This window comes from Melampsora larici-populina (genome assembly GCF_000204055.1).
Source record: "Melampsora larici-populina 98AG31 unplaced genomic scaffold MELLAscaffold_3, whole genome shotgun sequence".
NCBI lineage: Eukaryota > Fungi > Basidiomycota > Pucciniomycetes > Pucciniales > Melampsoraceae > Melampsora > Melampsora laricis-populina.
In genome coordinates, this window is record NW_006768767.1 from 2748913 (window position 1) to 2764526 (window position 15614).

Sequence of the window (15614 nt, forward strand, 5' to 3'; positions counted from 1 at the left end):
CTCCATTGATTGATCACCGTCTCTCGGATGTCCTATAAATCGATTGCATTTGAGTTAATGTGATTCCAAATGATTGTGAGCTGAGTTGAGTAAGAGAAAGTACGAGCGAAGTCGATCCTATGTTGATACTACTCCTACATAGTTGATCAATTTTGGGTTGTGTATTGAGCTGTACAGTCTGTACAGGCTGTATCCGGGTTTGAGGTTTGTCCTCCACCCTCCTCTCTCGTCCATCGTAGATCCTTCCCAATTCTATATGCTTAAATAAATGTCCTTGCCCACTATCCCCAACCCCAAGCCTTAATTATCCCATTCCCCCACTCTACACGTCCCTTATACTGTGCCCCGCCTATACTTCCCTATACTACCCTCGACACCTCTACTTTATCCCTACTCGACTCTCAGCCCCCTATCAGGCTGCACATTACGGATCATTGACGATGCCTAGCTCATTACTTTCCCAATATTATCTTCTCATCTCAGCTGACTACTAGCAGCTCACATCGCTACTATTCACTGCTCCTCACCTCTCACTCCGTCTCCGCATGACGTCATCTTCAGAGCCAACTCTCTTCGCCTCATCAACTCGCAACCAATCTCAATGCCACGCATCGTGAGTTCCCCCGTCCCAGCCAATTCGCTGAATGTTTAAACCCTTTTTAATAACCACCCGATCACGTTCGCCACGAGCCTGCCACGCACCAAACCGGACATTTTTCCTACCTGACCACTACGTCATGTTACACAGCTTCTTGCCATTCTCATCGGCTCAGCTTACCAATTCCAGTCCAATCCCACCTACTCACCGATCCATCAGCGCTAATACGCTCCTTCCTGCCTGCGTGTACACCACATGGTACTATAAATACAGCCCCCTCATCATAACAAATTCTTCGACTACTTCCCGTCATCTACATTTCTCTCTATTTCTGTTTCCACCATACTTAACCCAACACCCCTTACCTGATACTGCTTTGTACCTCTCCGTTACTCTCTCAATGTCTGGTTCCAACATTCCGCTCAAACAGTCGCACGTCGTTACGGTTTCTGGTATCGTTGAGAACAGTGCTGTGGTTCGTACTTTTCCTTTCTCAGTACTCCAATGTAGCTCCCACTTATCTTCCTCTACAACACCCCCCTTCAGACAACCGAAACTACTCCTACCGCTCTTGCACGGCCGCCATCACCTGTAACGGCTGGAACGGGGACAATAAGAAAGAGTACGACGGCAAATTCACGGCGTACTGTTCATCCCTCCAAGTTCCACATGAAGGTGAATGCTACTGCATCAAAGCCCGCTTCCTACCAGCAAAGGACTCCGCCGACTTCAACATGTACTACGAGGCCGAGCACAAGGTTTTCGTCGGTACGAGTGAAACCTTTATTGGCGTCCTTCACCATAATACAGCACTTTCTGGCCTCGGGATTGTTTCTAGCCGCCGTACCATCCCTGATGAGGACGACACCAAGTCTACGTTGTGCTTCGTGATGAAACACATTGACTACCAACCTCAGGTCAGAACATTTCACTTCTCACAATATTAAGCCACACTAACCCCCTGCTCAACTTAGGCTCGCAAGAACCAATACTTCGAAATCGAGTATCGCATCCGACCCACCCGGAACATGGAGAAGAGTCAAAACTTGGTACAAGTCGGTCGCGAGACTCTCATTTCCGGTTTCATCGTGGATTGGGATGGCGAACACAATCGCTGGATTGTCGAGGTCATTCCATCTTTTCCAACCTCATTTATCCCTGAACCTGTATTAATACTGCTCCTTGCGTTTATAGGTCACCGGCGTCAGTCCCTGTACCGGCAACGAAGGGACAACTGGCAAACAGACTGATCCCTCAGGACATGTCACTCCCGCTGGACGGGTTCGGCCAGCCAAGTTAGTCATCCTTCCTAAAATGCCTCTTCTGCACTGCTGACTATCTTTCCCAGGCATATCTCGACCCCAACTACCCCTTCCAATGCAGTCGCGACTCGCCGGTCCCTCTTCGACCCCTGTCTCTGCACAATCCGCTACAGCAGCCAAACGCAAGGTACCTCCAGTAGAAGAGGCGTTGTTTTCGCCACCTGTTACAGGCCGACGCACCAGGCCTGCCAAGTATGTATTCTGTTCAGCGATTTATACCCATACTGTCATCTGACTCTTCGAATTAGACATGTTCCCAAAACTGTAAAGCCTGTAGCAGCTAAAAGCGGCCGAGCGGTAGGCAAAGGCAAAGCCAAGGCCGCCACTCCGGTTCAGGAAGCAGAAGAGCCTCCTGCCAACGAAGAGTTCCTTTCGGAAACCGAGTGGCCACTCACCCCAGTTCCCCCCGCAAAGAAAGCTTCTCCTGTCAAGGCCAAGAAAGCGAAACCTGCCTCGAAGCCGCTTCCTCTTGACGAAGAACCAGCTGATGACGTTGACGAGCCACTCGAGGATAGCGAGGCCGAATCCGAGCAGTAGTCTTTGTTGTGTCCATGGAGATCCTGATATGTTTCTTCTTCGGTTGTTTCTACTCATGCGCATAGTCCCTGTACATAATCTACATTTACTGTCCTCCTCTTTGTTTATAGTGTCTATTTTGTGCAATCAAACGTGTTGAAAGTGTTCATAACATCGTTGCCCACCCTCTCCATACGTCCCTGTCCCCTCTACTACGTGTCGGCTAAAGCGTCGCTACACAACATCATTGCCGACAAACCCTTCAAAATCAAGACAGACTCTCCAGTCACTGTCTTTCTTTTTCCACCCCATCTACGCGCAACGACTGTCCAGGTGCATCTGGACTTCTCAGCATTTCGTCATTACAAACTGACTCATTCAATTTCAACCAACTATCGCTAAACAATCTCCATTCAAATCACGCTAACAACAAAAGGCCAGACCCAAACGCTCTCAGTTCCGATAGAGGATGAGGATCTTGAAGCCATTCGCTCAGGCTATTGTGAGTTTCTTGCCTTCACTGTTACAGACAATCGAGAGCAACGTTGGCCCGCTCTACTGTTGGATAAGATATCGACGGATGCTGCCATCTTTACCAATTCCTCTTCGATGCAACTTATCGCGGGCCCAATCGAAGTTTGCTGACTGGCCTCGGCAGTGCCTGGTTAACCAGCCCATTACACCAGCACCGGATCAGGCCATGGCACCACCTCGCCACCTGGAAAATAGCGCAGCCCACACCTGGCTCTCATTCGCTTGACCAGCATCCACTCAGTCGGCCTCCAATGCTATCTCACAGGCATTTCATTCCCGAGGTCTGATTCTTACTCTTCATCCCCTTAAATCTTTCCATACCTTATAACTCTGGTCGCTGTCCCTTCCCAAACATTCACCAATTGACTATCACCAATTGACGCTTCCACCTCTTGAAAAACACAACACTGACAACCCAACACGGACATTAGCTCAGTACTACCCAATTATCGCGATTCGCTCCCCCCAGTGCAGGAATTTCAAAAATCTCAACGCTTTAACTTCGTTAACTCACTCCGACTTTGCACCATCTTAACGAGCTTTGGTCGAAAACGCGCCGGGCCACGTAACCAACTCGACAACTACAAAAGTCAGTCTGCCCGTCACGCTACGTTGAGCCACCACTGACCTTCGAATGCCCTCACCAGCTCCTAACGTGTTGGCCCGAATACCTCAGAATGGTGAATCACGGTCTGGCAGTGAAGAATGTTATGGAAAGCACTGAAGCGTCAATCAAGCTACGATTCGGTGCCGAACTGCCATTCAACATCGGATCATGTGACGACCCTTGCAACTACTGTGGTGCCCTTCATTGGAGGTTAGAAAGTCAGCCGAAAACTAAAACCGCGGCGACCGCTGTTTATGCAGCTTGCTGTCAACAAGGCGCCGTCAAACTACCTAGCACTGGTCACGAGAACAAACTGACGCCGGAATTCGTGCAGCGCCTATTGACAGATCAAGATCGAAGTGAGCCCAAATCATCTCCTTATAGCCATCAGCTGACTCAAAACATTATTACAGCCTCAAAGGACTTCAGACAGGATATAAGACGCTACAACAACGCACTTTCGTTTGCTTCCACCGGAACCAAGCAAGACGTGAGCGTTGCTGGTAATGGCGGAGCATGGACGTACAAAATAAAAGGCAGGCTTACTCATCGTATCGGGTCTCTCCTGCCAACACCGGGCCTGCCTCGAAAATTTGCTCAAATATTCATGTATGGGGTTCAGGGCGATGACGAGGCTTCAAACCGAAACCAGCGTGCCGGTGGTGGTCTTGACTCCGATGTCATCAAAGCTTTCCAGGACTTTCTGTACCGCCACAATCCCTTCGCTAAGCTTTACAAGTCTGCCGAGGAAGTCCTTAATGCATCCGCAGTCAAAACCATCAAAATTAAATCAATGCCAATCTCGGGGCGGGACCCAAACAGATACAATTTTCCTACGTGCAATGAGGTTGCTGCTGTTATAGCCGGTGATGGTATCATAGGCTCTAAGGACCGTGATATTATTCTCAGATTGAAAGACGGTCCGCTTCGTCGCATATCAGATCTCAACACCAATTACTTCTCGCTGCGTTACCCGATTTTTTTCATGCATGGATCGCATGGGTGGGACGAACATTATCGCCATCTAAACCAGCGGCGTACGTTTCTTCCACATCTCTGGATACTAGCTCTAACTAACGTATTCTCAATTCAGGTCCAAACGGGAAAGTTTCAACTCTGGAGTGGGCTGCTTACACTCTTTTCACCCGTAGCGGGGTCTTTTCTTCTATTCTTCGAGGTGGACGCCTTCTTCAAGAGTACATCGTGGACATGTATGTCTGTGTAGAAAATTCCAGGATGAAATACTACAAGATGAACCAGAAAAAGATGCGAGCGGCCCTTTACACTGGCGCCGCTGAAGCCCTAAACAATAACGACATGACGGTTGGCAAAAGGATCATCCTACCATCGTCTTTCATTGGGGGCCCAAGGGCAATGCACGAACTGTACCATGACGCCATGGCATTGGTCAAAGCTTATGGTCCTCCTAGCTTCTTCGTTACTATGACTGCTAATCCAAAATGGCCTGAAATCACCGCTGCATTGCTTCCAGGCCAGACTTCCGATGACCGCCCAGATCTAGTTGCTCGCGTGTATCAACTCAAGTTACAAGAACTCCACGAAGATATCTTTCAGCGAGGTAGGCTCGGGCCCAACATTTCATATGTTCATACGGTTGAATTCCAGAAGCGTGGTAATCCACACGATCACGCGGTTCTAATCAACGAAGCGACATCGGCCCCCCGCACACCAGCCGCTATTGATCTTGCTGTCTCTGCTGTTCTACCCGATCCGAAGGAGTCACCTGATTTGTTCGAGCATGTAACTCAGTATATGCTTCATGGGCCTTGCTATGAGGGTAAAGCTTGCTGGAACGGATCCAGGTGCAAGTATGGCTATCCGAAGCCCTTCACCTCCAGCACTGTTATTGCGGAAGAAGCTTACCCGTCATACAGAAGGCCAGACGACGGTCGCTTCTTCATGAAGAATGGCCACCGGTACACCAACCGCGACGTAGTCCCATACAACGCATTTTTGCTTCTCAAATTCCAGTGCCACGTCAATGTCGAGGTTACACTCGGGATGAGATCAATCAAGTATTTGTACAAGTACATATCCAAAGGTCATGATCGTAGTTTAGTTAGCCTGGAAGTAGAAAACGAACCTAATGACTTTGTGGATGGACGGACGCTTGCGTCTCCGGAAGGTATGTATTCCCTGCTCTTCTTAAAACAGTCACAGTACTAACAAATGCTCTTCAGCTATTTGGCGCCTTTATAAGTACTCCTTATCAGGTCGATACCCTTCCATCACACACCTGATGGTCCATGTCCCAGATGCGAATATGGTGTACTTTGTAAACACTGACACGCTCCGAAATCAGTTTGAATCCGGTGAGGCACGGAAAACGACCCTCACCGAATTTTTCGTTATTTGCAACCTTGGCGGTGTCATTGAAAAGACAAACATCCCCGTTCGATCACTGCTTTACAGCGACATGCCGACTTATTACTGGTGGTGTAAACCAGAGAAACGTTGGCTACGTCGGGTCAACAACACCATAGCGGTCAGCCGATTGCACTTTGCAGCACCTAGTCACGGCGAACGGTACTACCTCCGGCTGCTTTTGACTTCTGTCCGGGGGCCCACTTCTTTCGAGGATCTGAGAACAGTCAACAGTGTCATTCACCGAACATTTCGCAGCGCAGCCGACGCTCTAGGCCTGCTACTTTCTGATAACCACTTTGATGCTTGCTTGAGTGAAGCCGCAGCTTGGAAGACCGGGCGACAGCTACGCGACATGTTCGCACTAATTTTGGTTCACAGCCCACCGGCCAACCCACTTCGATTATGGGAGGACCATATCGAGGACCTTTGTGACGATTGTGAGTATCAACTCGCATTAGTTACACCAACTCTCCGCCCGACTACTGCGCAACTCTACAACTACGGTCTCTCTTTACTTGAAAGTTGTGTACTCCAAATGGGTAAAACTCTTCAAGAGGTAGGTTTGTTAGACGTTGATATTCAGCTTCTGTTCGAAATCGGTGGCGGGACCATAGATGAGGCAGATGTTGTCAGCGTACCTCTTACTGTCGGAGCACTTCAGGAAGCGATCTCAACTTTGACGCCCGAGCAGCTGAATGTCTTCGGAACTTTACAAGACTCCATAACATCGCAGTCTGGCGCCATGTTGTTCGTCGATGGACCTGGCGGGTCGGGCAAGACCTACCTGCTCAACACCTGCCTCAATTATTGCAACACGAACAATATGCCATTTGTTGCTGTCGCCTCCTCTGGTATCGCCTCGCTTCTGCTACTGAACGGTGGTACCGCGCATTCAGTGTTGAAAATTCCTTTGAAAGTTGACACTACTACAACATGCAACTTCACCCGCGCAGACTTCACAGGTCGACTGCTAGCCAACGCAATGTTCATGGTCTGGGATGAGATATCGATGATGAACAAAGATTCAATCGAGTGCGTCGACAGGTCAATGCGAGACTTAAGGGATCGGGACGAACCATTCGGAGGACTAACAGTGCTATTCTCGGGCGATTTCCGACAGATACTACCGGTGGTACCGCATGGCTCTCTGGAAGATTCAGTCCGGGCGTGCATCAAAAAATCCTATTTGTGGGATAACGTTGTGCAATTCAAGTTGACAGTGAATATGAGGTTAAACCGGGATGGCGAGTCGGGCGCGGACAGGCAGGAAAGAGTAGACTTTGCATCCTGGCTATTGCAGGTTGGAGACGGTGCGCTTCAAGTTGATCCAGTAGGACTCATTACGCTGAAATACATCAATGTTATCCCATTCAATAACAATACCTCTTTCGACAAAATTGTAGTCGACAATTTCTACTCTGCAGCACGCCCGCTGTTACAAACTCAACAATGGAATGAATTGGCCGTAGCTTATTCCTCGCGGGTCATAATCACCCCATTGAACAAGACAGTCGACAAGATTAACCAATACCTCCTGAGACAGCAACAAGGGGTTGCGAAACAGTACAAATCGGTCGACGCCATGGAAGCGGATTGGGCCGAACAAGTCAGCGTCGACATATTGAATTCCTTTAACTTTGCAGGGTTCCCTCAACACAATTTACATCTCAAGGTCGGAGCCGTAGTGGTTCTTTTGCGGAACTTGCATCTACGACGTGGCCTCTGCAATGGGACCCGGTTATTGATACTTGCTCTTTCAGATAACGCCCTCTCATGCTTAATTATAACTGGCCCCAAACGTGGGACTGAGATTTTTTTGCCACGCATAACTCTCGATCATCCCGGCGACCACGTTGTGCCTATAGCATTTCATCGGGCGCAATTTCCAGTTACATTGGCTTACGCCATGACAATCAACAAAGCGCAAGGACAAACTGTCGATAACGTCTGTTTAGTTCTGCCAACCCCGGTCTTTGCTCATGGCCAACTCTACGTCGGGCTGTCCCGTTGCACTGCCGCAAAGCGCACGGTTGTTTCACTACCAAGCGATGACTCTCCCAAAACCACCAACGTGGTTTCGAAGAGTGCTATAGCGTGAATTGGTATGTCCATTGTTCTATCATCATGCTGCCGCTTTCTTGCGTGTTTCAGCTTACCTGAAATTGCTGGACCAATTGCGAAATACCTGTCGCTTGGTACTGTAGCATTTGTATTCCTTTGTACGTCCAAATGTCAACCAGTGTCCGTAGCCCTTACTCGAACGTAAATTGTAATCACATTGGATTTGGACTTCATCTCATTTATTTCAGAGCGAGGTTCATCTCTACGCACATTCCTTTTTTTATAAATGCTTTCATCGCATCGGAGTGCCTACCGAGGATGGTGTAGTAATGCAGGGAGCCTAAGTAAAGACTATTTGATTCTCGCAGGATCTATTACAAACGTACACATCCGTACAGCTTTGGTTTGCATAGTACAAAGAACAAGTCATAAAGGTCAGACAAGTGCCAAACTTTCAACACCCTGGAACCAATACCGCCTGCGCCTTCGGTTTGGAGAAACTTCATTGTAGTTTACTACCCAGTCGACGCACGACGCGCGTCGAATGCGGGCCGACGCTCCGCGGTACCTACGACTTGAGCGTCTCGGAGCTGTTTGCAGTCAGTAGACGCGAAAGAAAGATAGCCGGAATAACATACCTCAATCATCCAGTTCCGGCTTTGATGCAGGTAGCTTGAGACTTCGCCCCGGAAATTCACCACATTGCCGACGTTAAATGATTCTAGGCCGACTCTTGACACCAGGCCTAGACTTGCTTCATAAGCCACAGTAAAATTCACAACTCTCCCTAGCTATAGCGCCGTCAGCCGGATGTCACTAATTAGTTGGACTGCGCGCTTACACTATTGTCCCAAGCATTATGCATTGCCATGACAATCCATCGATCGTAACCCACTGCTTCCACGATACGACGATCACTACGCACTACGTGACCCCGGCTAAGTACAGTCACCACATGCAATGGAGCCGGAAGCTGTGAGGCGTAAAGGTCCAAGAGCACCACAGAGGCACGGTTGACCAGAATGACCGTATCGTTTATATTGCTTCTTGCTAGAACTTCTCCAGTTAGCCAAACTGAACTGTTCGGCTCGAGCAGAGGTGAACCTTGGTCGGTATATACAAAGACGGCAGAGTGCGAACGCCTGTATCTGGGAAGGAATACCGGAACTTGAAAACAAAGGCGAGTCGTGGAGCCAGACGCCTGTCGAAGGACCTAATCAACAGAGACTATTAGCGATGTTTTTCGGAGCGTTTCAGTGACATACCTCGGCATTCAGGCGAAAAATCCCACTCCAGTTGAAGGGGAGGCGAGCATCGCTAAAACTTGACATTTTGGAACGGATCAATTCGGGAGAAAGGTTTCGGGTTTGATCTGTGTAGTAGAGGAGCAGCCCTGAGAGGAGGTCTTCTTGCACGACCGGAAAGACTAAACTCACAGCTTTCATCGCTGGAGCCACGAATGCCGGGAAAAGCTAATGAAAATCAGATAACGCGTCATGCGCAGGATTGCTCTGTCAATGCCTGTACCTGACTGCTCCCTGCAGCGAGTATGACTCTCCCTGACGCGTTAGAATAACGTATCACGAACGGTCTGAGTCCAGCGCGGCACAGATGTTACCAATGAAATTCTCCGGGGGCGGCGTTGTAGTCATTTCGAGCAGGTCGTAGACTTCAATCCAGTATGCAGCGCGAAATATTGTTGGTCATGCGCAGGATGAAGGAATATTCGACTCCTCAGCAGGTTCCGGTGGCTGGTCTCCCATAAAGTCATCACTATCTCATTAACTGGCCTAGTTGCGAACTTGCGGGATACAAGATGCCAACGCTGACCAATCTTACAATTGAATGGAGTGGGACTGTCACGTCCCACAGCCAGGTACGTTTGGCTTTGACTACTTCAATGCTTTGACTGACGTGTTCACCAGTCCGAAACTGGGGCAGGCCGGGAGCACTCATTTCAAGCCTTGTCCAGAAGCCCATTCGACGCTACGGACCGGTCCGCATTTCACATCAAGCTGAGGCCAGGCGAAGTAGTTCCAAGTGGAGCAGTTGTGGTTTTTGTTGGCCCAGCCTTATGCCCGGCTAGAGATGGGTCGACAGTCGTCACCGCTGAGCAGGCCTACCACCTGCCTGCGAGCCTCGCACCTCTGGCGCACGAAACCCTCAATGTGATTACCGTAATAGGTACAGGCGAAGTTATTAGGCGACAACCGAACCGGCCAGGAACTGGTACAGCAGGGTGGTGGTGCTTGTGGGTGTACCACAATATCTACTCCAGCGAGGTGAGCCAGTCGTCTCTCCCCTAGATAAGTGGTTATGCTAACAATGATAACAGTCTGGTGAAGTACTAAAATTTGGAGTCATTTACGCCGATGGCGAGGGGATCATTTCAGGACTTGCTCCAGAAATAATGCGCGAAGGAACAATTGTCGCATTGCGTGGAACTCTAGTGAAATACGCCGAACAGGACAGGGTATGGATCGTCAGAGTAAGTGCACATCTACTCTACCCTTTGTCTGCACGTGGCTGACCAGTGATATCAAACAGGCAGAGAGCGTCCAGGTCGCGGCAAGGCAGTAGTTCAGTAGTCGTTGTCCTCCGTGAGGTGCTATCAGCGTCATACACTGTGGTGTCCGGTGTAGATCTGCTGCTGATGACGGTCAACGCTCAGGCTAAGGATTGTATTGCAATACAGTGCATGTTTAACGAAGGCATTGGGAGTCACAAGGAGATGAATTGCAGGCACACGCGTGCACAACACGGACAAAAGGCTCAAGGGAGCTCGCGTTATATTGTAACTGGAATAGATACCAGGACTGTTTAATGCTAAGACCCAAATGCCGGACCAAACGGATGTGACCGCGCCTTGAGAAGAGATTGTGCCGATTTGAAGGAGATGAGCAATGAACATACATCAGTCCATTTAGTGAGGCGGTGCAAGTTGTGTCTCTGCCGAAGCTTGGCCCGGTGCGCTGCCTCCCGGCTTCGCGTCTGGCTCTGCTGAGCCAAATGAATGTATATTAGCAGCTGCCAGGTCCAAGGATGTATTAGAGTTCTATCAGCGATTGCCTAGAGGATCCGATAGCGAACCTAGCTTTATGTGAGATGAACGACAAGGCGCTCCTGGCGGTTCGGAAGCAGCTTGATCTGGCGCTGTGCCTGCGGATTTGAGACAGGAATCAGGGTACTATCATCGCTTGAATTATACATTCCGGAGGCAAACCTGGCTTAGTATGAGATGAAGAACTGAGCTCCATAGAGGCTGGATCGGTGGAGACCAGGAGATGTACGTGTGCCATACCTCGGCGTTGAGTCTCGACCGCATACATCGATTCTCCAGACATGTCTAACAATAGTATGTGGGCAATGTGATCATGAGCTGTCCTCAGATGTGGCGACATAAAATTGTCGAAAGCCTGACTTACCAGGAAATTAGGATATGAGTCTACGGAAATGATATTGAAGGAAAAATTATTTGGGGCAGCGATTCTGTGTCCAATATTTATTTGAACAGGGCGCAAATGCATTACGCGCAGTGAGCTTTATGGTAGACATTCGGAGTGACTTTCATTCAATACAAAGCGGCGGACGTGCCCCATTCAGTGGGGCCAGGAACAGATGTGATTGGAGAACAATTCCCCCACGTTGATGGCCCCTTACAGGCCAATTGTCTGCAACAGTGCACCACCTCTGTGCTCAGACCAACAATTCAAGTATTTCAGGCCGGGATCAGGGGCGGGGTTGAGAGCTCAGGGTTGCGTCGGTTCGGCTTCGTTCAACTATAAGGAAGGACTCAGTATCCAAACGTGGCAAAACAAGAGCTTAGACTGACGTGTACTATCCATTGATCCCTGGTCTGATCATACCCGAATAGAGTACCGTGGAGGCCCAAGACATCGCCAATTTGAAAGAGTTCAAGCCCAATTTCCCGCATCGTGGCACGTTGGAGAGTATACTCAACGTCGAAATTAACTATGGTGCGAGACTGCTAAGTTCATGTCAGTGTAAGTATAACTAATTGGGGCGGTAGCTTACAATGGGCTGGTAGTCACGGTGTGAGACAATGACCACCCAACGCTGCTCCCCTTGCAAGAAATAGCGCTGAGTAACCGTACCAACGCTGGAAATGAATGTTCGGGGCAGGACGTGACGATTGGTGGTGGATGCTGGAACAACCACCTGGCTGGATGTGACCAGGAGAGTGGTGGTTCTGTTGCGGCCATAGGGAATTAGACTGCCACGCACGAAATGAGGTACATCAGGTTCCAGAACGGTTGAGCCGCCAGAGGCCATGACAGTCACAGGGATGTATTCGGGCCGATTGAAGCAGACGAATACGTCACTGGCATACAATGGCCCTGCTAATCGATGACTGGAATCGGGCTGGAGCTGAAGAGAAAACGTCAGAAAGGGCGGATGGTGTACAGCACAGGTATTAGGGGCCTGACCTGGTCACCTAGGTATAGTGTCGAGCGGAAATGGACAGACAGTTGTAAGGGCTCCATGAGGTCAGCTGGTGGTCAACTGTTTGAGATGAAGAGGCAGTAGTTAGCAAATCAGTATTATACTGAAGGGCTCACCTTTAAGTAGTCGACGCCATGCACAATTACTTGATGAAGTGTGGTGAGACCGAGACGCTTCAGGCCTGGTCAGTTTATTTTCTTGGTAGAGAGGATGGTTCAGACCGCTCTGGTGCACACGGCAAACATGGGTGGTAAACAGGACTATTTGGAGGTGCTGTACCTACAGGCAGCGATTTTAACACAACTCCGAGTTAGCCCACTTAAGAAGGGGCGCGAGGTAATGGAGAAGGAGAGCCGTACCAGTTCTATCCTTCATCTACTTCCGTGTCGAATCGAGTTTTACACCTGTGGCGTACATCAGTCATAGCCGTAATTTTTCGAATCAGATCTGCCTCAACTGACACTCAAACGGCCAGCATTTTGGAGCAGATGGCGTTGTCATTAGCTGTTGGCACATACGAAAAGCTAACATTGAGATGGTTCGGGGAGTTTGACGTGGTCGCATTGGTGCGTCTTAGTCTATTCCGTCTTCGACTGTACCTAACATGATTCCGTTTGCACAGCGTCAATGTGGTGGTCCGCTTCGCAGGGAATACGACGGATTGGTCAATTTATGCCGAGCGCCTGGCGTCTTGGTGCCGGTTTTGTTGGTTGATGAGAGCAGGGTCGAGTCGCCTAATCTAGCTGGACCTTGCCGGTTAAGCGGAGTCGTGGTCCAGGGCGGTGATCTTCATTTCGCAAGGTTAATTCTCGATGAGGCTGCGTGGGTGCGGGATACAAATTTTCCGGCGGTTGAAGGTCTAACCGTATCTGGTCGTCGCCTGGTGCTGCGGGACACTACGGTCTGTACTGACAGCTGTGCCGACGAATGGAGAGTCGCAAGCTTGGTCCACAAGGAGTGGGATACGGCAGTAAGTCAAGGATGAGACTCAATTCGCCCAATGCCATCGCTGACCTGTACGTGTAGCACTTGATGTTCAGGCAATTCGAGGTCGATTACATATATGATGGGAAAGCATTGAGCCGGGAAGAAGGAGAGTCTATGCGGGTTGGGGAGGTCATCACATTAGCCGGTGAAGTCGTGAATATGTCAGGTAGAGGGGGGAAGTGGATCGTGAAGGTCGTGACCGTTGGTGACTCAGGTTCGGCTTGAAATTTTGAGGACAATATGCGCGTCGTGTACAGTAAGATGCAAAAAGGATGAAAAAATCCGGAAACAAAACCAACCTGGTGGTCCGTGCGCCCTGGGAAGTCTGGCGAAACCGGACCGCCAAAGCTCAGCAAACTTCTCGTCTCCAACAGCCACCGACTACCAGGGCTTCGCATACAGACCTATACAGACCTCACGGCTCCCAAACCCCAGCCCCCAACACCCATCCCCATCCATCCTCAAACCGCTCATCACTATCCTTAGCCTACCAGCCTCCTCAACTATCTTCAGTCAAGGGGGACTAGACGAATACTGCTCCTCATGGCTCCGCACCTTTCCAATCCACCTTACCGGCCATCGATTAGAACCACAACTCAGCCCTTCACCGTTACGAATGCCCTTCCGCGAGGTTTTGCAACCCTTTCTGGACTTCATCGCACCACACATCAGTCGTTTCGATCAGATTACTCCAAAGCATTCACCTTCAAGCCTACCCTTGACCCCTTTCACTCTGATTACTCTCGATCCATCATGCAAAACTTCTCACAAGCTCAAATCAACTTAGATGACACGCCCATTGGGCAGCGTCCTTACCCTAGCACTCGACGGTGTGTTCCTTTCTTTAGAAATTTTGCTTCTTTTGTTCGTGTCTCACATTTTTATTTTTCTGGATATGTTAGCGCATTGGCTGCCGCTGCAGTTGATCATGTCTCAGAGACCACTGCCTCTATTGGTGATCGCAGCTCTTCGCTACCCCTTGCCGATGTCATATTTGGTCCACCTGTGGCCCGAGACCCCAGCCCAGCGGCCAGTTCCGACATTGAGATTGTCTCATCGAATTTACCACCTCGTGTCCCTCTGTCCGACAAAAAACCTGGTATGCATTCTTTCTGCTTCCGTCCTTTAGGAAGTCACATTCTAACATTCAAGACTTTTGTCTGTGGTTTAGTTTTGCAACCATCAGGAGCTCGTGTGACTACTCCTCAACCGCTCAGCGTGGCATACACTATGTGTTTGCTCAAAGGGACGGATATCACCAAGGGACCCGCTAAGAAGAATGCAAAGCCAGTCTATTCCACAATTCCCATCCCCGCCACCAAAAAACCTTTCGACCTAAACGAAACCTCTTTGGCGCGATTGAAGCAACGTTTATTTGATCTGGCAAGTGAGATTGATAACGACCAAAGCAAAGGTAACACAGCTATTCTCCAAACCGCCGATGCCATGAAACAAGTCAAGATCTATGCGTTTATTACTGCCCACGACACCTGGGCCAAAAACCAAGAACGTACCATCACCGAAGATATCCATGTCTCCTCTTTCTTTCAATCGGTCCTTGGAGCTCTCGGAAAGCACGCCGGTTTCGTCATTGTGATGGACAACCCAGCACGATGTGCTCAAGAGGCAATTGATGTATGTACCCATTATTTCACTTCACATTTTGCCTTTATCCTTTCACAGGCTAACTTTGCCCGGTTCTTTTTGGTGCAGGAACTCACAAAGAATCAAGCCCGACTCAGAGCACAGAACACCCTCAATAATGTTGTTACCACTGCCTCGGATCTTGCTCATGCAACTCCTGTTGATCCTCATTCGCGATGGCTCACTGCGTTACAAGATCATCATGGTTCATTGAAGAATAACAAGGCTGAAGGATGGCGAATTTTTAATCCGAAGGACTTGACCTTGAAAATGGAACTAACCTTCCATCACTTGATCCTGTGGGCTCGCGAATTGGTATGTTGTTTTCTTCCTCATTTTTTGTGATTAGATTTCCTTACTTGATGTCAAGTAACTAATGGGTTTCATTTTGATAGGTCAAGGGTACCAGAGATGTTACTATTGATGACCCGCCTATGGAATTGGAAGAGTTCTTCTGGATCGATGTCAAGCCGGTCAAGCGCCCTTCCCTCGC

General features: G+C 49.3%; 5 protein-coding genes across 5 annotated transcripts; 3 read left to right on the top strand and 2 right to left on the bottom strand.

Annotated features, from left to right (window-relative positions):
- Window positions 1-998: 998 nt before the first annotated feature.
- On the top strand, window positions 999-2457 carry MELLADRAFT_59707 (uncharacterized protein; the record flags this gene model as incomplete). Its single annotated transcript, XM_007405064.1, has 5 exons — window positions 999-1073; window positions 1096-1515; window positions 1573-1801; window positions 1947-2112; window positions 2169-2457. 5 exons carry the CDS (start codon window positions 999-1001, stop codon window positions 2455-2457), a joined length of 1179 nt encoding a protein of 392 aa, XP_007405126.1.
- Window positions 2458-8400: 5943 nt separating this feature from the next.
- On the bottom strand, window positions 8401-9678 carry MELLADRAFT_102509 (uncharacterized protein; the record flags this gene model as incomplete). The annotated part of the gene is made up of 7 exons (XM_007405162.1): window positions 8401-8510; window positions 8559-8616; window positions 8665-8817; window positions 8868-9227; window positions 9292-9498; window positions 9554-9585; window positions 9615-9678. 7 exons carry the CDS (start codon window positions 9676-9678, stop codon window positions 8401-8403), a joined length of 984 nt encoding a protein of 327 aa, XP_007405224.1.
- A 164-nt stretch (window positions 9679-9842) lies between these two features.
- MELLADRAFT_91065 (uncharacterized protein) lies at window positions 9843-10850 on the top strand (the record flags this gene model as incomplete). Its single annotated transcript, XM_007405065.1, has 4 exons — window positions 9843-9902; window positions 9952-10308; window positions 10362-10514; window positions 10578-10850. The coding sequence occupies 4 exons, from the start codon at window positions 9843-9845 to the stop codon at window positions 10848-10850; spliced, it is 843 nt and encodes a 280-aa protein (XP_007405127.1).
- Window positions 10851-10949: 99 nt separating this feature from the next.
- On the bottom strand, window positions 10950-12531 carry MELLADRAFT_102511 (uncharacterized protein; the record flags this gene model as incomplete). The annotated part of the gene is made up of 8 exons (XM_007405161.1): window positions 10950-11053; window positions 11117-11185; window positions 11250-11340; window positions 11452-11471; window positions 11617-11716; window positions 11859-12014; window positions 12272-12415; window positions 12475-12531. The coding sequence occupies 8 exons, from the start codon at window positions 12529-12531 to the stop codon at window positions 10950-10952; spliced, it is 741 nt and encodes a 246-aa protein (XP_007405223.1).
- A 447-nt stretch (window positions 12532-12978) lies between these two features.
- On the top strand, window positions 12979-15494 carry MELLADRAFT_91067 (uncharacterized protein; the record flags this gene model as incomplete). Its single annotated transcript, XM_007405066.1, has 8 exons — window positions 12979-13056; window positions 13113-13460; window positions 13517-13691; window positions 13735-14108; window positions 14150-14307; window positions 14380-15112; window positions 15161-15436; window positions 15492-15494. The coding sequence occupies 8 exons, from the start codon at window positions 12979-12981 to the stop codon at window positions 15492-15494; spliced, it is 2145 nt and encodes a 714-aa protein (XP_007405128.1).
- Window positions 15495-15614: the final 120 nt, after the last annotated feature.